At 38.5% G+C, this 27,929-nt stretch overlaps 2 protein-coding genes and 1 long non-coding RNA gene across 7 annotated transcripts in view; 2 read left to right on the top strand and 1 right to left on the bottom strand.

Annotated features, from left to right (window-relative positions):
* The window catches only part of KIF18A (kinesin family member 18A), a 31,253-nt gene extending 29,370 nt beyond the window's left edge, over nucleotides 1–1,883 (bottom strand). The window contains exons 1-2 of one of the 3 annotated variants that reach the window (XM_086895444.1): nucleotides 1,529–1,883; nucleotides 259–645 (exon numbers count right to left, since the gene is read on the bottom strand). In XM_086895444.1, coding sequence (XP_086751570.1) covers nucleotides 259–645; nucleotides 1,529–1,883 — 742 coding nt within the window. The other 2 variants (XM_086895445.1, XM_086895446.1) reach the window with 2 other exon arrangements.
* Nucleotides 1,567–27,929, top strand: part of METTL15 (methyltransferase 15, mitochondrial 12S rRNA N4-cytidine) — an 86,560-nt gene continuing 60,197 nt past the window's right edge. The window contains exons 1-2 of one of the 3 annotated variants that reach the window (XM_086895447.1): nucleotides 1,567–1,644; nucleotides 3,107–3,386. In XM_086895447.1, the coding sequence (XP_086751573.1) occupies nucleotides 3,123–3,386 (264 nt within the window). In that variant the 5' untranslated portion in view covers nucleotides 1,567–1,644; nucleotides 3,107–3,122. Of the gene's footprint in view, nucleotides 1,645–1,976; nucleotides 2,675–3,106; nucleotides 3,387–27,929 lie in introns of those variants that run through there. The other 2 variants (XM_023928491.2, XM_023928492.2) reach the window with 2 other exon arrangements.
* Nucleotides 9,872–17,762, top strand: LOC147652378 (uncharacterized). The gene is made up of 2 exons (XR_015288638.1): nucleotides 9,872–13,143; nucleotides 15,818–17,762. It is a non-coding gene; the product is annotated as an uncharacterized LOC147652378 (long non-coding RNA).

Here is a 27,929-nt window from a genome sequence, read left to right as displayed (position 1 = left end):
GCCATTAGCACATATACTTCAGATAAAATTCCTAAGTCTATTCTAACCTTAACACAAGTTGGTTTTTTTTAAATAGAGTAGAGCTATCCTAACTTCCATGTGCTAAAAAGTCAGCCTTTCACATCTGTGAATTAAACCACAATGTTTTATTTCTATCTCAGCCTTTTTTCATGCCTCTGCAGCCATTGGACAGAATGGTAGAAACTTTGAGACATTCACTTAAGTTTTTTAATTAAAGAAGATAAGTAGCAAAGTTACCTGTACAGTTATATCCATTTAGGAAGCCATCAATTAGAGTTTTAGTAGTATGCTCAAAAACTTCCAGCTGGGATGAATTGTCATCAAAAATGGCATCAAACATAAATTTAAGATCTTTCCTTTGTCTTTTGTTAATATCCCTGTGGGTCACCCTCTTCCTGTTAAAAAAGCTAACTTCTTCCTCCTTTGGATCAAAGACCAACACATGCTGGTCAATAACACGGACAACCCTGCTAAAGCTGCCTTGTTTTTCCTTTTGGGTCTCCGGACGGACACGGACTACCACTTTCACATGACTACAGACATCTTCTTCCTTGGCAGGAGTCATCTCTTCTGCTCTCCAGCTTCGCTTCCAACGCTCTTTCAGATCGAGCAGCTGAATCTTTTCTGCAATTGACGAGACAGGTTTTATTTGCAACATAATCACTCTTCAAACAGTTCACAAATTTCATCAGGCACCTATGCTGGATCCACCCACCCTTGTCAATGGACTGTCCCAATGGTAGTGAGACTTTGGGAAACACTGTAACTGGACTCCAAAGATGACTTATTTCAGCACACAGCTTTCAGAAAGCCAACCAGCACTTTCACAGTAAATTCTTAAGTTTATTCTAAAATTTCAACTTCTAAATGACCTACAGGCTTTCCCTTTCCTCCACCAAGCCTTCAGATGAGATACAAAATTTCTGTAGACTAAAGCGAGGAGGTTTTTTTGTTCTTCAGCACAAATAGGAGCTGCCTATGTTGCTGTCCCTCGATTGATATAGTCACGCTGCACATGGATTTAAAGAGAGTTTAACCGGGATTTACGTTAACGTGCCTCGCATGGGATGCAGTAACCGATACCGAAATGGAATTGCCTTTAAATAACCCATTTTTTGGCGTTAATAGCGGGCTTTTAAGGGTTCAACCCTTTAAAGCGGACAGTAAAGGCTTTCACTGAAGCTTTTGCCGCTCCAGGGCCAGCTCGCCCTCTCTCAGCCGAGCCGCCTGCCAGACCCGCTCCTTACCCCGCCGCAGACAGCTCTTCCTCGGGCACACCTCCAGGCCCGGCCCGACGGCCGGAGAATTCCCCCCGTGCCTGCCGCGGAGACGCCTACCCCGGCACTCATCGTCCGGGCCGCGCCGCGCCCTCCCCGCTCTAACCCGCGCTCCGTGCCCTCAGCCGTCCCCGGGCTCGCCCCCGGGCCGGGCTGGCCCCCGGGCCGTGCCCGTCCCCGAGCTCGCTCCCCGGGCCGTGCCCGTCCCCGTGCCCGTTCCCCGGACTCACCCGCGGGCCGCGGCCGCGCCAACCGCCATCCACCGGCCGCCGAATTCAAACACAAGCAGGCCGCCCTCCTCGCCTCCTTATTGGCTGGCCCCCGTGACGTCATCAGAGCGCCGGCGGTAAGTGCGCGGGGCTGACGGGCGCGCGGCGTCCGCGGGGCGGCCGTGAGGGAGGGAGAGGAGCGGGGCACGGCCGGGGCGGACGGACGGACGGACAGACAGACAGACAGATGGACGGACAGACAGACAGATGGACGGACAGACAGATGGACGGACAGAGGGGAGCGAGGGAGGGAGAACCAGCCAGCTAGCGGCCTCTGGCTCCGCGTGTCCCGCCAGCCCGGCTCGGGCAGGCACATCCCCAGCCTCTTCTTCCCGCACCCCGGCGCGGGGCCTGGCGCGGAGCGGTGTGCGGGCTGCTGACGCTTTTGCGGTCGCCTCTGATAAAAAGTGTTGAGGAGTGGGATTTTTGTCCCCGCTGCCTTTACTTTCTGCTTTAGCACGAGTCCCGGTCTTGGGGCGGCAGCCTGCAGTTGTGCCCGAGTGCTCCTTAAGACGTGCGCTGTTCTAAAGCACACTTCCTGCTCACTTCTTAGAAAAACACCTCCAGTTGTGTCGAACGAGGGTGGCTGTAAGCAAAGCGTGAGCCTCGTGTTGGCCACTCGTACCAGTGTGGGTCAGCGTGAGTAAGATAATGGCACACAGTGGTTTAGCCCCAGCCACCCGCTCCTCACTCCCTCGCCAGTGGGACTGGGAAGGGGAAGGGTAAAAAGGTAGAAAACTCGGGGGCTGAGATAAAGAGAGTTTCATGGGTAAATCAGAAGCTGTGCAGACAAGCGGAGCAAACCAAGGAGTTAACTCGCTACTTCCCACGGGCAGGCAGGAGCTCGGCCATCTCCGAAGGGCCCCGTGGCAGGTAATGGTCCCTTGGGAAGACAAGTGCCATCAGTCCAAACATCCTCTTCTCCCCACGTTCTGTATGGAGCATGATGTCATTTGGTCTGGAATAGCCCTTCAGTGCTTTTGGGTCACCTGGCCCAGCTGTGTCTCCTCCCTGCTGTGTTCAGCGGAAATCCTAAACACAGCCCTGCATTAGCCACTGTGAGGAAAATCGACTTCACCCCAGACAAAACCAGCACGGCATACCATGGTAATACATGTTTTCTGTAGACACACTATGGTTTGCTGAAAAACCTCACATCTGTGTGCCTGTTCAAAGTTAGAGTGATACGCGCTTTTAAGGTGGGGGAATTACTGTCCAGCTGAAGCTGAAATTGTCAGGAGAGTAACTTTCTCAGCTTATACTTATATAGGCAAAATATTGGTAGCCTCTGGGAAGGTAAATTCAAGAAAAGCATATATTAAAATCTGATAGTGAAAAGAACCTGCTTATTGCTTGAACATGACTGAACTGTAGATAATATTGGAAGTTCTGAAAACATTTTGCTGACATGACATATCTATAAAGCTGCCCGACTTGGGATGTGTATAACTTTGCCTATAGCGTTTCTGCTTTGTTATTTAAACAGATACACTATTTCAAGTATTTGAAAGTAATTCCCAACATCTACTGCTCTTCTAGGTTGATCAACTCCAAAATGTTATCTCAAAATCTGCGCCAAGTTCGCAAATGTTTGTTTCTGCATAACTTGAAACTGAATTCAGTAAATGTGGCTGTTTTGGCCAGACGGATCCATTTTTCATCAGAAAAGCTTCATGACTGTGAGTCAAAGGAAGAAACTGTCCAGAAATGTGAAACTGAAGAGTTGCCTCAAAGTCCAGAAAACAGTAATTTTGGAAGATTGCACATACCAGTGATGCTGGAGGAGGTTGTTAATTGTTTAGCCCCTCAGCCAGGTCAGGTGAGTTAAATGATTAATTAACATTTGTCATCCATTACCAGTCCAGCAGAAAAATTCGTGGAGTGTAAGGATTACTTTTGGTCAGAGGAATAAAGGGATGCTCTTAAACTATCAGTTACAGCTTTTAAACATTCTAAATTGTTATGAAGTTCAAATTAAGACTCTGTATTAATTACCTAATAAAATTCTGGTGTCTGTATGCCTGAATCCCCAGTAGGTGGTATTTATTAAAACTCTCATATTTGACTATTCTGTTGCTTTTGTGCTTGTCTTTTTGAATTGCACTTGTGTATTCTTAAGGTTATGTTAATTTCTCATAGTAGTGGGGAGTTCTTATGAATGGTTATCTCATCAGTTTCTTAAAAACCCTCTTCCTCTTGTATAAGAGGTAGTAAGTATGTAGGTTTTAAAAATTGTTTAGCCTCATTAGCATGGAACTATTTCAAACCTTCTTATTTGGGTATGGTACTGTAAGTAGTTTTGCTTTTGGTGTCTGGGGAGGTTCAGGACTCTGCACTGCTGTATTGATCTCACTACATTGCATGTGGACTACCAAGTATATGGTTACACATGTCCTTGAAAAACATGAAAACAGTGAAATGTTTTTTGGCTGGGTGGTCTTAACTTGAAAGGATTTTTTAAATAATGTAAACTCTTCAATAATGTTTGCATTTCAGATACTTTCACCTGTGATTTTAGTGCTTATGTTAGCTCTCTAGAACCTCACTAACTTAGGTTTATCAATGTGTGGTTTTACTACAAAGACTGAAACAATAGGTAAAGAAGTAGAAATGTGTGTGTATGCTTTTATTTATATTTGAGAACAGCATGATCCAACAGTGGCAAAGTGATACAGCAAGTTTGAGGTGGATTCAGTGATTAAAACTTTCCAGTCAAATCTTGTTGTGTTGCCCTGTGTATCACTTTAAATCTTTGAAGAAGCAGTGAAAATGCAAATAGTGTTGATACATATTAACATACACATTGGTCTTGCATGTGTTTTACTGTTGAAGATATCCAAGTTAGAGAAATACATGAGGAACTTTGAGTTTAGATTTTATTCTGATGTCAGAACTATGATGACATTTATGTTAAATATTTTTTCCAGTTGTTTAAGTTTTTACTTAGATAAGAAGAGCCTGATAAAGTCAGCATTCATTAAACTCTCTTTGTTGATGTAGAAAACCTTACTTGGCAACAGAACCTGTAAAAGAAACTATTCAAGGTTATGAACTGTGGAGAGCAACTATTACTGCCCTGAAGACTTTCTAATTTAAATATTTATTGATGTAAAATAGCTTATTATTGGGGTGGGATTTTTTCAGGTCTGTGTATACATAATTTTTCAAATTCCTAAGCTAGTAGTGAACCGCTAATGACTGCTATAAGAGAGCCCAAGTGTGTTTACCTCAAACAGAAGCATTTATAATACTGCTAACCTGTTCAGCATGATTGAAACTGGAAACTGTTCAGCACTTCCATTTTTCTTTTCCTGTATGTATTTGCAGCACTTTCTGAAGCCTTGAAAAATAAGTAGTGTGCAAAAGGATGCAATGTGTCAACTGAGTTTTGCTAGTGTAAATGAAATTTTGAACATGGGTCGAGAGTGGTGGTAATCAGTTTGTATGAACATGGATGTCAACCGGGAATGTCATATAAATTTACATTTTTAAGATTATAGTCATGACAGGAAGTCTATAAACACTTTATTTTGTGGGCAGGGGAGGTAGTGCTCTGATCTTGAATTTAGTTTCTCTGCTTTATTCTCTCCTACGCGCACAGAGATTTCCTGTACTCGGCTTTAATAGAGTTATATTCTTTGTTATAAAATAGCTGATTTGGGCCTCTATTTCTTCCTGTGTCCTAAGACAAGGAGTTAGCAATATAAAGAAAATCTAATTAGAAAGATGATGTTCTCCCTATCGTTATGGTCACTTGAAGGGGATTTTCATTTTACTTATAGAGGTTCTTACGAAAATAAGTGTTACTTAAGAGTGAGTCACCGCTGAGATAAAGATGTTAGTGCCCTCCCACTGAATATTCTTGTTGATTGTTTCCTTTGGGGAATCTGTTTTTCAGGAGTTTGAGCAATAATACTTCCATTTATCTTTGAATCTTCTTTTATTGCCTTGTTTCACAAAATTCCCTGTAGTAGTCCTGTCTTTGAAGCAAAGACTACAACCAAGCTACCTGACTTCTCAATGAAAAGTCTGTTGAAATAAGTCCATACATAATTTCCTCTTTAGGATTACTGTATTGATTACATTTTAATCTTCTCAGTCCAGGAGTGTTGTTTGCAAATACCTGACCAATGTTTTTACAGTTGTCTGGACAATTCTCTGCTCTTTTAAAGAACCAGACATATTTTGAATAAATGTTTGGACATCCAGAAGCAAGTTTCCCCAGTTTTCAGCCTACTTTTTCCTATTTTTTTCCTTTGCAATTATCAGTTGTCTTTTAACTGGAGATGTGGATCTTTTCCACATACTGTGGCTATAATGTTAACTAAAAGAATTACAATAGCAGTGAGTTCTAGTATGAATGCCAGAGGATGAAATTTTAACTCTGAAATTTTAACTGCTCTTATGAGAATCTTTTAAGTTTTTCATTTGCAAAGCTCTAGGAAATGATAGTGCTCCAGCACCAACAAATACTTCTATTTATAATATTTAAACTCCAACTAGAAGAAAAGAAAATATTATGCCATAGTCAGATTATATGGGGAAACCTGTAATGTGATGATATCTATGGTTTTATATGACTGATTTTACCTATGGTTGAGTAGGATCTAGAAGAGACCATAATAAAGATACTAGAAGCTGTACTAGTATTATTTGGTTTATGATAGTTCTAGAAGCCTTTTTTTTTTAGTATCTGGAAATTAAATGGTAGGTGGTCAAACTTGAGGTGAGAAATAAAGAGTGAGGCCTTTCCATTTTCTCCAGTGTTTAAGTGGTTTATCAGAAACAGTTAATAGTAGATGATTTTTTTATGTCATTATGTTAATTTGTATAGAAAGAAAGAAGGCAGTTATTTTCCCCAAAGAGATCTCATCTGTCCTCATCTTGAGTTAGCCGGGGCTTAGTGTGGGTATTTCCCTTTTGATTTTCCATAATGTTGTTCAGATTTTTTTACTACTTGGCATTCATTGAAGGAAGTATCCTTTTTGTCTTGGAAGTCACGTGTTATACTTAGTTTCTAGACAGAGAAAAGTAATTCCTGAAAACATGCAGCTTTGCCATGACCTTTCCTTTCGCTCTTTCAGGTACATACTGCTTGTTTTCAGGATAGTTACTATTTTCATGCATTCAAACATCAAATGATTCTTTTTCAGGAGGAGTGTGAGCATGGACTTCTGAAATAACAGGAAGGAAGTATAAGACATTGCTGACACTCAGACATTGTTTTGTTGTGAGTGAAGTGTTGCTTGAACTCTGGGGTTCAAATTTGAAGACAGTAGCTTTTCAACTCCTGGAGGTTCTGTTGCTAGTGTTGGATGTTGATCTGGAGCATGGTTGTTTCCTTTTCTACAGAGCTCATTAGTCGAGTGATAGATGACACTGGAAGGAAGCTGAGGTAGATTTCTGGCATGAGAAAGCAGAGTCAGTTCTGCAATGGTTGTCTTCGTTTCTGTGTATTCTTGTCCATACATCAGTATTATCTTTCTGCCTTGTACTGACTATAAATGCTTTAAGGCAAAAATAACCTTTTTCTGTACAGCACCCTGCAGAGGGGACTTCTGTTTTGTGACAAAGGTTGCCAAGTATTGTTGTATAGAAATAGTTACATGACTGTGCTGGTGACCAGGGTTCTTACCATAGTACCTCCAAACCCATCTGCAAATCATTTATAACTGGAATGACTCGTTCATACTAGAGGTTCTCCAAACTGAAGTTTTCTGCCAGGTGGCCAAAATAAAGAGGAATTGAAAATTAATTCTGGCTTTTCAAATTGTATGAGTTATTTGGTAAAATGCAGCCAAAATATCAAGTTTGGAAGGGAATATTACTTGCATCATGAGATAAATGATGAAATAATTGTTCTGGAAAAGCACTACACACACATGGACATAGTAATAAGTTTTTATTGTTTTAGCCTGTTTTTCACTGGATTTGCAAAATGAATAGGGTGATGTAAAGCAATTGATTTGCATAATGTTCTTTATTGTAGAAACAACTATTTTTTTGTGGGAAGCATTCTGAAAATATCCATATGCATATTTTATGGCTAATTTTTCTCTGTCAGCAGCACAATGAGATTTGTAGTGATTGTTGTAAAAAAAGAAGATACAGAAACTTGCAAGAGTCAATAAATTAGAGTCATTCTGAAAATACTCCAGGAATTACAGAACACACTTTTATTCCCATGGTACTTGAGTGTTCTGGGGCATATTGAGAGTTGTTTCAGTTGACCATGTAGTTCCTGTGTATTTTTTCTGTCACTCTGATCTTGCCTGATGTCCTGGCTGCACATATTGTAAATATCAGGAAGAGGCTAACCAGGCTTCAGATCACAGCTGTGTGTGGAAGTTTGTAATGAAATGTGCATTGAATGTGTGTATACATGAAGTATATTTATTTTTGGATGTATCTACTAGGAAACTAGTTAAATGGATTCTCATCAGATTACACTGTTTAAAATACTTGGCTAAAATCATACTTTAAAAGGGATGTTTTTAGTGAAGTGAGCCTTTGAAGTTAGTGAATGAAAATGGAAAACACTTTTAAAACAATTGTTATAAATGAAATTAGAATTTCAGAATTCAGAACTAGGTCCCTTGAGTTAATAACAGTTTAATTAAAAATGAATACCATTTAGTAAATTCTGTAATAATTTGGTATAAAATTAGTGAATTACTAATTTAGTATTTTATTAGTAATTTATTCAATTTAGTGAATTGAATAGTAATTTGGTATAAAAGAATACAATTTAGTAAAATAATACAATTTAGCAAAAAAATACAATTTATATATATAATTTGCCAGTAATTAAGTATTATTAAAGCATAAGCAAAACTGATCAGGGTATGGAGGGGGTCTCTTACCCCACCTCATGTACCAAACAAAGCACTTCAAGCTAAAATTGTATACTGTATGCTTATACATATTCATTAATGTTTCCTGTAAGTTTCCTCCTATTTCTGATATTTCTGACTTTATATCACTGTTTTTCATGGCGCATGATTCACTTGTTAGGGGGTCTCCAGTCTTCTTTTGGGGTCTTTTGACGAAGGCTCACACTCATCCTCGCTGTCCTGTGGATGCCCTCACAGGTTTGTGCATGCATACTAAGCATTGTGTTATGTAAGTCTACTAATTAATCTTACATTTAATTAATTTTCAGGCCCTATGCCTAAAGTCGTTCTAATTTTGTCCATCTCAAGGCCGTTTTTGTCCTGGGACATCACTTATCTTCCAAACTACATCCTCAATTTTAACATGTAACATCTGTAAAGGGGTGCATCTGCCTTGTAACACTGATTCTTTTGATTGCTTCTAATAATAACTTTCCAAATAGTTATGATTTAGTTCACACAAATCAATTCCATTTATTACAGCAGTTTTGACTAAGATATGCTAAAGACAGTACTTCAAGTATTTATTATTATTTTGAATAATAATATTGTCCAGTTTTACAGTAGTACTGTATACATGCAGATTTGGAAAAGCAGACCCCATTTGCTTACGTTCCTTGACTTACAACCAACTGTTCTGTGCTGTGACATGCAGTTGAAATAAAATATAGTAAGGTAGGAGTATTATTTAACAGTGTGATGCTGACAAATGTCATATGTCTTTTATGATATCTGCATCTGTGTGAGTTCCCTCACAAGATGAGAGGGAAGAAGTGGACTGAGAAGAAGACAGGACAGGAGGTGATATTCCTGAACAGTTTACCAGTAGAGGAGGAAGAGCAAGTCACACTCTTCAACTGTCTTCTTGTTTTGCTGACTTCTGTAGTGGACTCTCCAAAAATACAGGGATCTTAAATTCCAGATTGACAGATGACTTAAAACACGAGTGATTGATTTGAGAGCACTGCATAACTGTTCTCTGTTTTGAAGTTGGTACTGCTGGGTATTGGAGTTTGTCAGGGACTTTTCCCCAGGCCCTGAGAAGAAGGATCTCCTATAGTTAGGGTGAGCAAAAGTTCACCCACAATGCCCCCTGAAATAGTTATATGTTAATGTTGCTGGAAAGTTCCATAGTGTCTTTGTTATCATTGGTTAGAGTTTGCTGCAGTATTTTACACATTCCTAATTTCCATTTGTTATTGGACCCTTTCCCTTGGACTCCACCCCTAACCTATTTTATGTAAGTTACTGTCACACCCTGGACCCCTGCCTTCTTGGTGCAGATTGTTGTTCAGATTACGTGTTTGCTGTTTTCCCTATTAAACTATTCTTTTTTTGGTCACTGAATTGTCCCCATCCCTCATTTATTCACCACCCTTTTGAGGACCCCTCACGGAGAATCCCGAGGTGACACCCAGCCAGACCATCCCAGCCCAGGGTGTTACAGCTTGGTGATTAGACTGTGCTAGCAGGAAATGAAAAATATCTGTGGATTTGGATCTGAGTGATGGCAGGATATGAATGAGTCATGGTAAAGAAGTCGCTTCAGATTTTACTTTTTTTATCCTTCAAGAATTAGGTCTTTAGAGAGAAAATAACTGGAACACTTGGATGAGAGGAAGAGTAAGTTGATGGCTAGAGTTTCACAGGAAAGAATCTTCAGGTTGTAGTTCTTGCACATCTGCCTGACCACCTCATCTTCCCACCTGCATCATGGCTCTCTGAAGGCAGACCTAAATGCAGTCACAGGTAGAAGACTTTGCACCACCTTTGTTCTGCATCTTTCTCTATTGCAGCAGAGCAAGGAAAGCCTGCAGCTGCTCCATGCAATGAGACCAGCAAGGGAACAGGGTCTGCCTACTGAAAACGGCTGCAGATGTGCAGATTTTGTTTTCTGGTGATGCTGGGTTAGTTTGCTGTTACCATTCTATCACATAACAAATGATAGCGCTTCAGGAGACTATTTAAGATGCTGTGTTATAATAAAGCAAGATTCAGTGCTTTTGGGTGACTCAGCTTAATGACGCTGTATATGCTCTCCATTTCTGTTGTGACAGCATTAGTCTCTGCACCTCTTGGGGAAAACTAATAAAATTCACCAGAAAGTAATCTAAGCCCTTTAAATTTTAACTTGAGTGAGCCTGTGTTCTCAGAAAGGGTGATAATTAATATATGTAGCTACTCATTTCCTTCTCATCTAGTACTGTGTGTCTTTAGTCAGCCTTTTGGCTAAGCTTTCTTATTAAATATTTGAATTTGAGTTTGCAAACAGAAGTGCAGACTTTTTTCTATCACACAAAATATTACTAGCAATTGAAGATCACAGTTGGAGTATGGGACATATCTGCAGGTTTTGTTTTCTTATTTTGCGCTTTATACTGTTGGGAGTAGTTTTGCACAGAATTAATCTGGGTTAAGAGATGATTAAAATGTTAAGATACTAAACTAGTTGTTTAAACAGGTATCTGAAGTCATGCAAACGTATGGTCGGGTTTTTTTTGGTTTTTTTAATATTTTTTATTTTTCCCAGATTTTTAAGCATTTTATTTTCATTCCAATGATGTTTGCTCATGCTCAGCACCTTGGAAAAACACTTTTCTAATAATTGTGTTTTAATAAATGACAAATTCTTCTGTTTTAGGAATGTCACTGAAATAGATGAATATTGTTTCAGGCTCACCATGTATCAAAATGGTATTATTTAAAGTCAAATTTCTGTAGGAACCTGGCAGCCAAGGCTTATCAAAAACATGTCCATGGCTTTTTGGGGGTTGGCTAACCATTAATAAATTAGATTTTTACTTGAGCCTTTGTAAAATTTTCATTGCATCTTAAATATATCCTCAGTTATAATTGAGGAAAGAAGTTTCTTCTGAGGTAGCAGAGGAAGTCAGCTTTTTCTTGTTAAGTCTGATGATTAGCTGAATTCATTCAGACACTGAAATTTTAATTTCCTATGGAAATGTTAATAATGGTGTGCTTGAGTCATAATGTCATTAAATCTAATTCCAGACAACATTACTCTTAGGAAAATGAGTGAAGTAAATAATGCATAGTGAAGCAAGGTCTGCCAGTGCTGTCTAAAAGCAGGTGACAAAGGCAGGTGTTGGTGGTTTTTGTTTCTCTTCCCTCTTATGCAAGAATGAAGGGAGAAAAGGATCATCTGTGTTCTCTTGCATTGAAAAATGTTGCTCCCAGTAATCTTGCCAATCTTTCTGGATGTTTCCCTCAGCTGTGTGAAGTGCAGTGTTTGGCTGCAGGTCTCACACAAGGCAAGGAATGACACTCAGCATAGACAAGAGGGTCTGGGACATGGCTCCCTTTGCTTCTGGATGTGTGAGGATTAGAGTGGTTTGCCAGTGACTGGACTTTGGCCAAGCTTCTGAGATGAACCTACAATTGATGACTGAAAAGATGTCATGCACTTTAAGATAAATTGTAGATGTCTTCAGGTGATGTATTCTAGTATGCTCTGTGGAATCTAGACCACAAATTAAGGTATGAAGCTTTAGAAAATAAGTGAGGAGTGCAAAGCAAAGCAGAGATAAAATGCCTTTTTATATGTTTTCATACAAAACCTGTTCATTTTTGTTCATATGTTGTTTCGTATTTATCTGTAATCAGAAAATTGAACCCTTGTGAAGAAAATAAATTGGAAATTATTTTGAGGAGTTAAGTGATGATGGTTGATGGGTGCTTCAAAATACTCTCATAGCAATCTTTTTTCTCCTCTGTGTGAAATGATGAGAGGTGGTTGATAGTGCAAGTTACTGAAATCCTTGGATATGCAAATTTATTGATTTTACAGATATTTCAAGTGCATACTAGTATAATTTAGCAGCATACTCTGTGTGCCAATGCAATGAATGTGAAAAGTGGGAAATAATGGTTGCATTATGTTGAATTGTTGAATAGACCAATACTGGAAAATCATTTTATATTGTACTTAATATGTGATCTGAGAAGGTTGTTTTCCTACAAAATGCAAACTATTAATTTATATTCTCTTTGTGATGTAGATTGTTAGACTTGGTGTGTAAACAACTTTTTTATCATTTCATATTCTGTCAAAAGTACTTTTGGAAAAAATTAGTTCAGTTATGTTTTACCTATCAGTCCTTATTTTTTTTAAATTACAAGTGATAACTTTATACATAGATGAAAGACATGTACTATATAGAACTGATGGCAGATATCTTTTGCTTGCAACCAGAATTCTTCTTTGCTATATGCTTAATTTGATCTTCTCTTTTTAGTAGATGCCAGAAAAAAACAGGTTTTATGGTATATTACCATTAGCAAAAGTACAGAACTGTAAATTTTCACTTTTTTGTCAACTTTATTTTCTGGCAGGACATGTCATCCTGCATAATACCTTTTAATCCCTTTATAATATTTTCACTGACAAGTTCAGCTCTTGTATACTTGAGCAAGCTTTGGATGGGAATTATACCTGTATAGATCAGTAGCTGCTCATAATTTTCATAGTGGTGTCATCAGTAGCATTTTATTGATACTGGGTCTGTAGATTTGTACAGGGTAACCTTAACCACTTCTTCCCACAGATGTTTTTATTTTTCAGAAGTTCCTTTTTATTCCTGTTTGTTGCTATTTTATGTTACAACATGGCAGTATTTTATTGCTGGTTGATGTTGAGATGACATCAGAACATACAGTTGTATAGTAAGTCACCTTTCATTTTTAGAGTTCTTACAGAAGTTACAGAATGCAAATGAAAATTGCAGCTTTTCAGGATGGGAGTATAGCATAGCTAGGTGTCTGTGGACTGTGTGTGATTCACTGGATTTGTAATATTCTTTTCCCTTTGTGAGGCAATGATTTTGAAAAGATGATTAAAAATCAAAGTGCTCTAGTTTAAAAACAACTATGTCTGATTTACTTTACAGTACTTACTTGCAAAATATTTTGAATTCTCACAAGAGCAAAGGTTATTAGAATGCTAAGGGCTAAATATTGCATCTTACTAAATTTGAATAAAATAGTTTAAAAATGCAAGAATATATTGGTCTCACTGACCTCCTATTTTCTTAGTTCTAGAATAGTTTTTCTTATTGGCATGTGAGTAGCAGCAAAGTGTATTTTTTATTAATGTTTTCTTTGTCTTTGAGTGTGCATAGTTCATTTAGAGGAACAGTAGAACTCTTCTAGCATTTCTCTAAAAATACATTTCTCTACTAACAAATATTTCTTGTGATCTCACAAGTAACTTATATATCATGTCTCAAAATGCCAGTGGTTTTTAACAGTTTATTTAATGTAATTTTAAAAACCCCACCTGTTGTCAGACATTAATTCTTGTATATTTAATTGGAATTGATGGAAGTTCTTGGGTTGTGTTGTAAAAATTAAAATATAAACCTTTCTCTACATGGTTGGTCTATGTGTGTATTAGGTAGGACATAGTGGTAGGTGCAATAAATAGTTTTGAGATAAATTGGGAGGATACAGGATACTTATCTATTTTAGGTCACATCTTGAGTCAACCAAAGAAACAGTGTTTAGAATGGAGAAACTAATGGAAATTTGTAGATACATGATTTGATCAGGGGTAGGCAGACTTTGACTTTGAAGATTTAGTCTGAAGTCCTTGTTAAATGGCTTTGAGAAGCTGCAGATATTTCAGTTTATGTGAGTTATTGTTCATTCAACAAAGGTGACTTAGAGGAGAAGCTTTCTAGAGGAGAAAGTTTCAAGGAAACTTTGTTTTCTCCCATTGGAGATTGAAATGCTAGCAAGGAGAAAAAAGGTCTCCAATTGCTAAATCTTCTAATCAATATTTTTGCTTTAGCAAAAGTAGTTCTAGATTTAGAACAGTTCTAGAAAAATGATCTGATTAAATAGTTTAAGTTTTGATAGATGTCATCATCTAAAACCAGCAGTATTGCTATTGTGAGTTTGGAAGTAAGCATACATAGTGTGTATTTTGTTTGAAGAGAGAGGACTTCTCTTTTTTTAAATGAAAAATTTTTTGCATGGTTAATTGTTCAGCAGGATTGAATGCTGACCTCTGCTGGCATTGAATTTGTAAGCAAACTGTTATCTAGGGACAATATTAAAAAAAGAAAATGACCTTGGGAAATGAGCTGGAGTAGAAGCTGATGGCCTTTGTGTAGGGTCCCAGACAAAACGATTCTGTTCTTTGAGAATCTCCTTCCCCTGGCCTATTTAGGTAAATACAGTCACACAGGGCTGGGGAAATAAACTAAATATTTTGTTTACAGGCATGTCTTATATGCTGTTTATTATTTAAACTTTGCTTTGAATTTAGATTTTTTTGTCTCTTGAATTATATCCCTACAACCTTTGAATCATTCACAGATTATAGATTCATTAATTCAAATTAATTTCACAGAATTTATGTTTACAGCTCTCATAAAGTAGCACAATATTACTGCTTCTACTTTGCAGAATTTAGAGGCAACAATACTGAAATTCTGTTTTGGGTGCCCAAGCAGAAATGCCTCTTTTCCTGGCTTTTTGAAGAGGTTATCATTTTCATTTAGAGCTTAGCAGCACATTGGGAGGACATCCACTTGGAGCTGTTGAGGTCACAGTGTGTCTAGGAAGCAGATCTAGAGTTTCTGAGTTTTAAAGACAGAGAAATGAGAAACAATGTGACCTACCTGCTTGGTGTAGTGACCTCCTGAGAATCACAGGAGGTGGATGGCCAAAGTTCCAGTGTCCATCTGTCAGCTGAGTGCATTTCTCAGTTACTGTGTTGGATATTGCAGTTTCCAGTGTGACTTCACTTCTGGGAAGAAAACTCGAATGGAAGTGATTGATTTGTTCCTTAGGATTTGCTGGAAGAGCCAGGCTGAACACAAAGCCAGTGAAGTGTTGTGATGCTACCATATCACCATCTCCTTAAGCTCCTGTCCCTCCCTGACTTCTGCAAATCAATTAAACACACTAATGTGTCAGAAAATAATGCAGCTTTTCCTTGTTTCAGTTTTCTGGGCCATATTGCTAAGTTTAATTGACTTATGGAAGTACACAGTAAACACCTGTGCTCAGAGAAATTAATACAGGAGGGAAAACACATATGAGAAAATAATGCCTAATTACTCCTACACCTAACACTTAATGTCTTGTGCGACTTAGTAGTCTGGTTGATTGTTCTTGTACCAATCTTTGTCTTCACTGTGAGAAGATGATGTATGCCTGTTCTGAGTTACAGCTTTTTCACTTGCTGAAAATTAATGTTAAATACTGATATTTGTAGGTTCTAGTATAGTTCTGGAGAAAACATGCTTTAATTAAAAAATTTTTCTTAATTGCAATATACATGCTTATTTTAACCCTCAAGAGCCTTACCTGTTCCTCCCATTTCCTCCAGGTCTAAAATAAAAGTCCTAAGTTCTAATGTGTTAATGGCTTAACACATTGCCAAGTGCACTGGACACGCTGGTCTCTGGATACACATCCATGCTTCCTCTTGCTCCTCTGGTTGTGCAGCCATGGAATGAGCTCACAGCAAAACTATCCTTTTCCTTGCACGTTGTTTATAGATGAATAAGCTGAACCTGTGAGAACAGGGCCAATGTGCAGTGACCAGAGCTGAAGATGATAGAAGCCAACTGCTTTCAGAAAAAATGAACTGTTTACATCAGCTCTGCATGTAAACTGAAGGGCTTCTCAACAGGTTGTCTGTCTTGAGTCTGGACACCTCTCATCCTCATCATCTCATCCCGGACACCTCTTTAATTGCTTGCACTGTGTTGGCACCATCTGAGAACATGAGAACAATTAACACAGCTTTCCTTTTCCAGGATTCTGCACTTTCAGCTTTGGCATCATAGCCTGACCATTCAGAAAGAACAACTGGGACAGAAGTCTTTGAAATCTGACGTGTTTTGGAGGTCCATGAGAAGATCAATAGAAGAATCTTTCACCCATCGTCTTCCTATTGTTTTCACTGCAAAACTTGAAAATGCTATTACTGCTTAGTGCAATGGTAGAATTGTTATAATTCAAAAATCTAACCAAAGGTATTTTTTTCCCCCTGAAGCAGGGAAATGGCTAAAGACATTTTGTCACTCTTTCCCATACCCTTCCATCAGCTGGTGACTTTACTTCTGACACAGAAAAAATTTCAGCCTTCAATTGTTAAAATCAGCCAGGACTCTTAAGTGGAAGAAAACAGGATTTTTCAATGGTAGCTATTTTTATTAATAGTAAATAATGCTACTTGAGCAGCTTGTAAAAATAAAAAAAAAAAACAGATTTAAAATGTGCTGCTTCAGCTTCAAACTGTACAGAGCATTATATGTATTTTGATTTTTTGAGATGTTTATCTGAAATGCTGTTAAAACAGGCGCTCCTGAAAGTCTCCCCTTCAAAAAGCCTACTTGAGCTGTTGTGTCAGTATACTCTTTTGGTCATCTAAATTTAAAACAAGACTTTTGCCAAGAAGGTCAATGTAACTACTTTCCTTTTGATCTTGCATCCTTGTGGGTGCCTGGGTAGTTCTGTAGGAAAAGTTTTACTGAATGACTCAGTGCACTGAGTCATAGGTAGCATGAAGCCTGTAGTGCTGTAGACTAACTAATTGGTAACAGTCTCAAATGTAATTAAAGCACAGTTGTCAGCTCTGTGTTACTGATTGACATCCCACTGAAGTATTTTGTTTTTAGCAACTTAGATTAATTGTTCTTTGCTGTTAAAATTTGTGTGTTTTAAGATGTCGTTTCTGTTGAATAGACCTGCCATTACCATTATCTTTTACTATCCTCCCTGATTTTTATAATACTCAGTTTGAATTTTTTCCCTCTGTTAGGTCACATATTCAGTAATTAAGCTTTTTACCATGCCTGTGCATTTACAGGTGTTTAGAGTCCTTTGAGGACTTTTTATAGTTTTTGTGATTAAGAACTGTGCTGTTAGTGCTGATTAATGTTTTTTCACTATTCCTAAACTCTTTAAAGCATCATTCAAAGCTTTTTAAAATTCAGACTTAAAAAATAAATACATTTTTTGTGTTGTCTTCCAGATTACGTTTTTCAGTTTTGCTAGTTTTCACTTCTGATATTCATCTTGTGTTGTGCCCTGTGTTATAATGATAAATAACTTTTCTTTGTCCGAGTGCATGCCAATCATCTCCAGGTAATTAGCAGTGTTTTCCAGTGTCACTGGAGCCTTTCTTTCTCCTGTTCTTCAGTGTGTGTGTTTCTTAGCATCATGTAGCTTGAGGTAAAGGACTGTATGGGGGACATGGAAGAGTAGGACATGTCTTGAAGCTGTTCCTTTCATTAAGGAGAATAAAACAAAGTGTTGGGAGAAAAGCAAGGTTTGATTTGTTTTTTTTGTCTTTTCCATGATCAGAGAAAACAAACCTTGCTGGTTTTGTTCAGGACTCCTGCTTGTTCCTACTGAGAAGAGAGGAGTGAAAATTTGAATGGATGGTTGCAACTCAGTTTCTTTTTTCTAAAAACTATTGAGACAGCAATTTTGAACTTTAAGAAAGGTCTATGCTACTTCCATATGTGATGAATACCGAAGGTGGGATGGTGAACAAAAGTCTTTTTGGAGATTGGAGGAGGTAGAAGATTCTTTGATTGTGTATTATTTCTGTCTTGTACAGTTTTTCTTCTCACTGAAGCTCTTTAGATGGAAAGATACTGCTAAATCACAAGACCATCAGTAATACAGCACTAGTTCACATCAGGAGTGTGCCTGACCAGGTGTCCAGTCTCTGGCAGTGCCCAACAGCAGCTGCTAATGGAAGCCTAAAAGAAGAGGAAGGGAGAGAATGATTATTTTCTATGTTGTGGTACCTTCACCTGACAACAGTAATTGAAGGACTGCCTTGCAGGGGGAAAGTTGAGGGTTGTATTTATATAATATTGGCATGATGTTTTTTTCAAGTTCCATCTCTCTCTCTAAAAAATGTGTTAAATACTAGACCTCTCCCCACAACGTTACTCATAGTTGCAATATTTGCATGAAAGGCACTTTTTTATTTGTTCTAACTTGATGCTTGATAATATCATCAAGTTCCCTGAGCTCTTGTATTTTGAGATAAGTGAATCATACCATCTGCTACAGCTGTATAAAAACAATTTTAATAGTTCTCCACAGAAAACTGCTGGAGCCTTTGGATGTTTTATTGGACCAGAGAGATGTGTCCTAAGGGAATCCTTTTCCACATTTCCTATTTTCTTGTCCTCATCTAAGCCCAGTTTCATATAAACCAGTAGTGATGGAAGGTGTTCTGTTCTCTCCTGAAATGATCAGTTGGCTCTGAAATCTGTTCTTTGAATGTGATTTTATTGTTTTTCTGGACTGTAGATTTCCCTCATATCAACCTTCCTAGGAATGCAAGGCTTGCTGATGCAGTTCTTTTTCAGCCTCCTTCCTTTCTAAAGGATTTCCTCCTTCATGCATTTTTCCTTTATCTTGGTTTTATCCAGTTTTGCTCCTTTTCTAACAGTTTTTTATGTTTCCCCAGTTTACTCTTATTCTCCATCAAAGTGTTTATTATTTTGGTTTTACATGTTATCTAAATTTTCAAAACTAGATTTTTAAGTAGGTGTATAGCTGTAACTCTTTCATGTAGGTATTTGTTCCATTTCATCAGTTTGTGGAGATGCTTAGATGTTTGGAGTATGGTCATCAAAATCATATTTATCCTAGAGACTAGCAATAAAATTAGTTCTTTAAGAGTAAAATGTAGCATATTTCAAAGCATCTTTTTCAATTTGAAGGAAGCAGTAAGATTTAAAGCAAAGCTTTCACCCACCTTATAGTCACTGAGAAGAATAATGCTCTACTTGGAAGTATTCTGTTTCTAGATAAAATCAGGTAAGTTTAGCTGAAATGGAAGGGTTTTTTTCCTTGCTCTGTGCAGGAGATTTAAGAAAAGATTTATGTGGTGGAAACCTGTAGCTTGGATTTCAAACTTAGTAATTTGGAACTGTATCGTGGTTAGTACAGTAGTACAAGCTACAGCAGTAGTTTTGATTATAAAGTTGAATACTTTGTAAAATATTAGTCATATAGTCCTGGTTATAGAGTTAAAAGTGGTGATAGTTTCCTATTTGTTCTCATCCCATTTCTCACACACCGTTAGCACAGTTATTTTTTGGGTTTTAGCACTTCAAAATTATTTGGATTAGGTTATTGCTTGGCAGAACCAGTCTGTTCTAAGTTAGAGTACTGAAGATGAAGAAACAAGATTCCTCACCTGTTAATGGGATTTTTGTATCTCAGTTTAAAAGTCTGAAAAGTCTCACCAATGGTGGGATTTGAATTTGCTTTAGGTAGAGGAAGTGTTTACATGCACTAATTAATAAATCATGCTTGCTGAACTGTGTGGGACAATGTTTTCTTCATAACATATGGAAATAAATAATGATGATAATACACTTAGTAGAACACTTAGGTGCTTAGAGGTTGTCTTCTGTGTACACTGACATACTGCATGTTACAGCCATTGGTTTTGCCTTGCTGTGGTAGATGGATTGCTTTTACAAATGCTGCATAAAATTTCTAGTGGATTTGTTTGTTCTTCCAGCCAGGAAAAAAATAAATTACAAAAAAAAAAATGAAAATCACTAAGTGGCATCAGTAGCACTAGTCTTGGAAGTATTTGTTAGTCTTTTATCTGCTGGTAGAGTGGATAATTAGAGACTCAAGACTTTATTTCAAGAAAAATGATACAAAATTCTGTTTTGTTGACCTGTCTCTGAGTGGGCACGAATAAGTGCTCAGAACTTGATAGAGCTGGCATTTGGAAAATCCAGAAGATAAATTTTAACACCTACTAGGGCAAGAAACAATTGAGGTACCAACTTTAGAATACTGTAAATCAAAGGCTGTAATAGTTAAAATAATTTAACAAACAGTCCAGTAAATACACTTGGAAGAATATTCTTAGGCCTGTATTTTTTATGGTTGTGTAAAAAGCATTTTCCTGTACATTTTAGGAATGCCATTATTTTTGCTCAGCAAATCAAGTTGCTAGTTTTCTATTTGAATAGTATATTAAAATATATACATGCTGAAAGCAAAAGAGTGGAATACAAGGGTCAGGTTATCAAAAACAACAATGACATTATTTTTAAGCAAACATTAGAAGTTGTACAAAACAGCGATTATTATTCTAATCACTGTATACCCATACTGATTTTTTAGAAGCAAGAGCTCACAGTTGCTAGTTACCATATATCAAGCTAAGTTTAAAAATACTGCCCTGGTTCTGGCCAGAACAGTGTTTATTTCTGCAGTATCCAGGAAAAGAAGCATGATTAGAACTTGGAGATTATTCTGTACCGCCTCATGTCACTGTTGGGGGGAGCAGAAGGGACTCAATCTCTTCTGGAAGGAGAAAGCATGGCGGAGGGAACTGTCTGGTAATCCCTGTTATCAGGGAGGTTTGTTCATGTAAATAATTTCTTACAGCTTTTGTTATTAATATTGTTGCTGTTCATGTTTGTTTTCTTATATCATTGCTGTTTCCAGTAAATTGTTCTTACCTCAACCTGTGATCTTTACCTCTTGAGCCTTCGGTTCTCAATTCTCATCTGGCCGGGGAGGGGAGGGGAAGTGAGAGAGAGCCACGTGTGATTTTGGAGAATCTCGGTGTGGGTACTGAATATGGGTGTACCATTCCTAAACCACAACAGCTGTGTTTGATGCCCAGTGTGGGTCATGAAGGGTTGAGATAACAACAGATCTGCTCAGAGCAGGTTGGAAACAAGTTTGATGGAAGTATCTGCTGTCCCAGGTCCGGTGCCACTGGTCACAATGTCACTTGGTCTGTGGGTGTGGCACCTAACCCTGTACAGCTTTCCATACATGCACTGTGTGCCCACCATGGTGCTCTCTGTCAAAGCAGGGAGAGGGATCAGGAATGCTTTACTTTACTATGGAATATTAGTTTATGACATGACATCAAGGGCAGTGAAGATATTTTGGGATGTGGATGCAGTGCTGCCCTCCTACCCTTACCTACCTTTGGGCACTGCCTTTGGGATTCCATTAATAATCATATCCAGTCTGTGCAGGGAACAGGGGAGGATGATTTTCCCCAGCCTTTTACCCCCTGTTCCTCCTTCAGGCCTGCTACAGCAGCTTTTGAGACTTGAAATCCCTCTGGATGTTGAGGAAAGCATTTTCTTATTCTTAAGTCTTCCAGGTCTCCTCAGTGGGGTCCCCAGCATGTTTAGTCATGAAAGAGATTTCTAGGGAGATCTGCCCCAAGAGTGGATAAACATGAGTGGAATGGAGTGTGGGAGAAAATGTGTCATCTTTTGAAGGGTTATTCTGCTCCAGTGGTTTGGAAGTTCACCCCCGAACAACTACAGGATCCTGTTAAAGTGATAAAATATATGAAGGAAAAATTCTGTGCCAGTTGCAGAGAGGTGCAAAGTTATGGAAGGTGCTGAGCCCTGGCTGCTATTTATCAGACACTGTCTGATACTAGACAGCATCCTCAGGGAGGAGGAGGAAAGCAGAGCAACAGGGACCGTGGCCATTCAAACTGCAGCTGAACCACAGCAACAACCTCTGCCAGCAGCAGTTGCACCTATACAAAGAAAACCAAGACCATATCAGTTTGCCTAGTGGGGAATGAAGAGGAAACAAGGTTCTTGGGAAAAGGCAAGGCCAGGAATAATTCTGATTTCTATCCCCAGGTGAACTCCAAGATATGCACTAAGATTTCAGCTGCCATCACATGAGACCCTGGTGGCCTGGCTGCTCCAGTGCTGGGATAACACAACCCAAAATATGAAAGGAGATGGTAGCCAAGCAACTGGGATCCCTGTTATTGACAGGGGGATTGGGAGGAGGACAGAAACTCAGCCTTTGGAGGCAACTCCTGTCAAGTGTGAGGGAAATGTATCTTTTCAAGGATGATCTATCAGTGCACTGAGACAAACTGAACACGATGGAGAATGGTATCCAGTACCTGAGAGAATAAGTTGTGCTGGAGATACTCTGTAAGGATTCAAATAATGAGCCTGTAAATCCAGATGAAGTCCAGTGTAAACAAATCATGTAGCAGATGTTCCTGTGGAGTGCATCATATCCATATGCCAACTGATTGGCACTGATGTCATGGGAAGAACAACAATGTGTGGACAATTTGGTTACCAAACTCTAGCTATATGGAGAATGTCTCTCTTTCCCTCTACAGACCTTGTGTCTCATCTGTGGAAAGACTGTCAAAGGACTTCTAGCAACTTAATGAGGACTCCCAGCAACTTAGAAGTGTCCCATGCCCCACTGGTACAGACCAGAGTCTCTGCTATTGGGAGGAAGCACCCCCTGCTCAAGAGAGAGGGTACACACCAAGAGGTAACCTGTGGATTTACCTGCCTGACAACGGAGAGGAACGGGGTGGAAAACCTGCCTCTTCCCTAGCAGCATGGGTACCTGTGTTGAGAGGAGGAACAATCACTGCAGGAAATTCTTCAGTGCTGCTCCAGTTTCCATGGGGCAAGTCCTCAGGTCCTCAGGCAGAATAAAAGGGCTGATGATGTTACTTCTGATCCTCTCGAAAGGATGTCCAGTTCATATCTACAAGAAGTGAGCAATGACCAGAACTAGAGAGACCCTGCCTCCAGGCAGGTGGGGAAAAGGGAACTCAGATCTGTTGGACTGCGTGGATCCAATGGTTTGGCAAATCAGACCCCCAGGAGTGTAAGGCTTGAGTTGACACTGGCACACAATGTCCCCTAATGCCACCAGGATACCTAGGGGCAGAATCCATCTCTGTTCCTGGGGTGACAGGGGGATCCCAACAGCTGCCTGTACTGGAAGTTGAAGTGATCCTGGCTGGGAGTGAATGGCAAAACATTCCATTGTGACTGGCCCAGAGGCCTCGTGCATCCTTGGCATAGATTATCTGAGGAGAGAGTATTTCAAGGACCTAGAAGGGCATTGCTGGGCTTTTGGGATAGCTGCTGTGTAGACAGAGGGAATTAGCTGAATTAATACCTCATGTGGTATCTCAGAGGGCCCTTCTGCTGTGAGATTGTTGAGGGTGGAAGAACAGCAGGCACCAGTTGCTACCACAGCAGTGCACCATCGACAGCACTGCCCCAACCGGGACCCTGTAACCCCCACCAGGGGATTTTTCATGAACTGCAGAGCCAGAGTGGTCAGCAAGATTCTCTTATGCTTTAAAAGTCCCAAATTGCCAGTGCCCCAGTCCAGTGGAGGGTGGAGACTGACTGTAGAGTGCTGTGGCCTGAAGGAAGTCACAGCATCACCGAGTGCTGCTGTGCTGGACGTGCTGGAGCTTCAGTACAAACTGGGGTTCAGGGAAGAAAAGTGGTCCCACCATTGACACTGCTGATGTGTTTTTCTCCATTCCTCTGGCAGCAGAGTACAGGGCACAGTTTGTTTTCACCTGGAGGGGTGTCCAGTACACCTGGACTGGAACTGACTGCCCCAGGGGTAGAAAAACAACCTGTTTGTTTTGAAAGTTTAGTGATCTCTGTGATTCCTTTACAATACTGGTGGCATTGTGGTGTTTATGAAACATGTTCTATTTGATTCCTTTTGGAAGCAACCATTAAATATAATTTCTGGAGCTGTGTAGATTTTCATAGCTGCAGTTACATTAGAGCAAGTGTTAATGCTGAAAGAGCAGAAATACTAAAAGTAATGTTCCTTTTCAGGCAAATTCACTTGGTAAATACATTTTGTCTTTTGTTTCTTAATTTTATTGGTCACATTCAACACATTTGTCTGCTGAAAAGTTTTGTTGCAAATATCTGATGCATTCAATGCTTTCAATATCTGAATTTTATTCCTAATTTGGTGGTAATTAGCATTTGTGTGGTGTGTGGGGGTTTTTTGTGATTCTGTGTGTTATGTTTACATTATGTTTAGACAGGTCCCTTTTTTACCATTTATATTCCTAATTTCAAATATATAAAATGCCTATACATCTTGACCAGAACAGCTGGGGAATGTATTTGTGCTTATCTGTTATTTAAGGGACCTACTGCTCTGCTCCACACATGATACTTAATTTTGCAATGCCTGTGTAAGAGCTGTCTCCTTATCAAAGCGAGGCACGTTTTCTGTGTTGTGCAGTGTGGACATTTGCAGTCTTTGTTTTTATACAAGTTTCAAAATGAGTTAATTTCCCTGGTTTCTTCACCAGAAGCTATATCAAATTGCTAGGATTTTCTAGAGGATCTTTGTAGGTTCATATTCTGCAACGTGCCACGCTACTTTTCTGAGTAGAAGTATCTGTTGCATAGAGTAGGGTGAAGTTTTCTCTCTTCTGTTTTTGCTGATCCTTGAGAATGAAATTTATGATCACTGATGCTGTCAAAAGTAATTTGCAGAGTCTGGGGTGATAAGGGATATAGATTTTTTGGTAATGGGATGTGACCTCCTAAGAGGAATTGCCAGTAATAATTCCTTGTAGTGTAGATGTACATGTGATACCGACAAGCTTCCCTCCCATGCTGCATCCTGTAAAGAATGCTGATAGTGAGACTTGATCCAGTTTTCATACCTGATATCTTCTGGTTTGTTTCATTTTAAACCTGAGCAACTGGAACATAGCAACTGGAAACCAGTCCTCTAGTGTTTATGCCAATTTTTTGAATTAAGTGTTATTTAATGGTTTCTGGAGGAAAATGTCTGTAGTACAGACATTATATTAAAATTCAACTTCAAACTATTTTCTGTTGGTAAATTTGTACTTCAGCTTTTTTTAGGAAGCAGAATGGGACTGGAGCACAGGAAAAAACCTCTTTTTGAAGTAGGCTTTTTTTTAAGGAATTTAAGAATCTTACACAGTCATTTTTTCCAAATGCTTGTAAGAGGAAATGCTGATTAACAGGGTCAACTGGAGTTTTGGTAATGTAAGAGTTTGTCAAAGTGGACTCTGAAGCATACACTTCAGATTCTTGTGGACATAATTCCATTCCTCAGTGATATGCAAATATATATATATATATAAAATGTTCTACTACCAGGAAGAGTGGGAAACATATACATTATGTTTATGGAAAATAAATTTCATGTATAAATTGTAGGTCATGGCTGCCTTGTGTGTTGCTTTTAGGAAAGCTTAAACTGATACAAGGTATTTGGAACTGGTTGTTTTTTGTTCAGTGAACCTTTATTGAGTTCTAATTTTCCTTTAGATTTGTCCAATTGCTCTTAGATGATTTTTGTGACCTCTCCGCCCCTCCTCTGTGTTTCATCAGTGGTACTTGACTTTGCCATTTTTTTGCATGAATTTTGGTACAATTTCTGAGCTATTGGTAATTCCAAGTTGTGCTGTTGCCCTCCTCTGTAACTCTGGTATGTTGTCATTTTATTACTTGCAGCTGAATAACATCTGCAAGATAGTGAAAGATTTATCATGGACAAAAAAGAAATAATGGTGCTAGGGTTTACATTAAGGTATTTAACTTTTCCATATAGTGATTTTTTTAGGATGATAACATACCTATGGTATTTAGAGTAGACATTACTATTCTTGAGTGATTCCACTCATTGGAAGAAAATGGAAGACAGTTCAGATTGGTCAGCAACACCTCTAATGTGCTCTCATTTGTATCTTGTTTGTATAGGCAGAGTAACTGGGTGCATCCACCTGGATGAGGAAATTGTGTGGCTAAATATAGTGTGTATTCAAAACAGAAGAATGCTCTCATATGCATCTTAATAACGTAAGGAATTATGTAAGAGTTCATTAGGAAAAAATGTATACCACTAAGATAAACTTTTATTCCTGTATCCTATTTGAGCTATTAAATGTCTAACATGGATTAGACCACACTTGGTGGCTCAGATTCTGCTTGTTGAAGGATGATTTAAAACTATAATTGCTTTTTAATTTTTCTTTTCTTGTGCAACTAACTTTTGCATGAAAATACAGGGTAAAGCTAAAAGTTACAAAACTCACAGACCCATCCAGTTGTGCATGTTGATTCCAAGACAGCTAAACTATGTCTGAAGATAAACACGTTTAATTGCTTTGCTCTGAGGGAGATGACTGCTTATCTGTAATTACATGGAATTGGTACTGTTATCTGTATGGTCTTTCCTATTCTGTCATATTAGTTTGTTTGATCTTGAGTTAGATAACAGGTTTGTTTGAAAATAACTGTATTGTATGCATGTACAGATCATAAAGCAAGACAGTTTTGCTAGTGGTAATTCCTTTGGTCTCTAATAAAGGATCATGGCATACGAGCATTACTGTACAAAACTGAGTAAAACAATTTGTTTGCAGGCAATAAATAATAGACAAGGGGAGCAAGAAAGCTTACTGTATTTGTACTCCTAGTAAAAGCTGTCTTATTTTCTGTGTATTTGTAGAGATTTTAAAAACAATAGGATGTTAAGTATCATCGGGCTCATTTGTTGTGTTTTCAAGCAATTCTGTGTTAGAAGTGGTTGATTAAACTACTGTCTGTATCTAATCTGTGTAATTAAGTTAGACATAGTTGCTCTATGTTTCAGCTGCTAAGAACTAACAGATGAGAGCCAAAGGAGCTCCTCCTTGTGCAACATGTTGCCACAGGCAGTATTTTGTTGGTAAACAAAGAAAGTTATCAGAAAGTGAAGTTTGGTATGTTGCCTCTTTCCAGCTTTTGGTTTATGATAGTATCTATGCTGTTATGTTGAAATGCAACCAATTAGTTCAACAACTTCAGTGTAAATGTGATTTATTATGTTCTTAATCTACTTGTTTGTTCTTTTTGTAATTAGTGGCTGAGCATCTTATTTTTTTAAAAAATAAAACCCGCACCCTAAAACTTTGCCTAATTTAGTCATGCCATTGTATTCTGTGATATTTCCACCACTGCATTCTATATTCAAATACACAGGTGACAGAACTGAGAATGTATTTGCTTTAAAATGGAAGTAAAAGGATCCTTATTCAGATGGCAGATTGTCCATGCATGTACTTTTTCACTGACTTATATCAACTTTAAAGATATTTTATTACTGTAATTACATGCTGTGAAAACTTCTTATGCAATTATCAAACTACCTGGACAGTTTCCACAAGAGGCTGGGAATTCCTGGTGTTCGATTTTATGCTCTGAAGGGCCAAGTAGGTCCTTTCTCTAATCAATAGATCATATGAAAACTGTAATTCTACAAGGTTTTTATGCTCATTATTTTTGTCAGTGGTGAATGACAATTTTTGTTTTGATTGCTGTATTAATGTAATGAAGAGTATAAAAGTAAATTACAAGTCATGCTGTTCTCACTAGGAGTTTGAACTCATATTTGTGGTAGGAAATTAATCTGGTTTTAATTGCCTGTGAGTCTGAAGTATGTTCCTTTTTGTAAAGCTGATCTCACATAAATATAAATCAGTAACTGCCTGTTCTTTAATTATGTATTAGTGTATTGTATCTGCATACTAGATGAGAATATGAGCATCTCCAGTTACAGTGTATTGGAGGTCATTAAATCTTCTCTGTTCAATGAAGTTTAGTAGCACTGCATTTCTAAAT

Source organism: Cyanistes caeruleus, chromosome 6 (assembly GCF_971803275.1).
Source record: "Cyanistes caeruleus chromosome 6, bCyaCae1.hap1.1, whole genome shotgun sequence".
NCBI classification, from domain to species: domain Eukaryota; kingdom Metazoa; phylum Chordata; class Aves; order Passeriformes; family Paridae; genus Cyanistes; species Cyanistes caeruleus.
The sequence above is the reverse complement of the archived record's forward strand: the minus strand, read 5'-3'. Positions and strand labels throughout refer to the sequence as shown.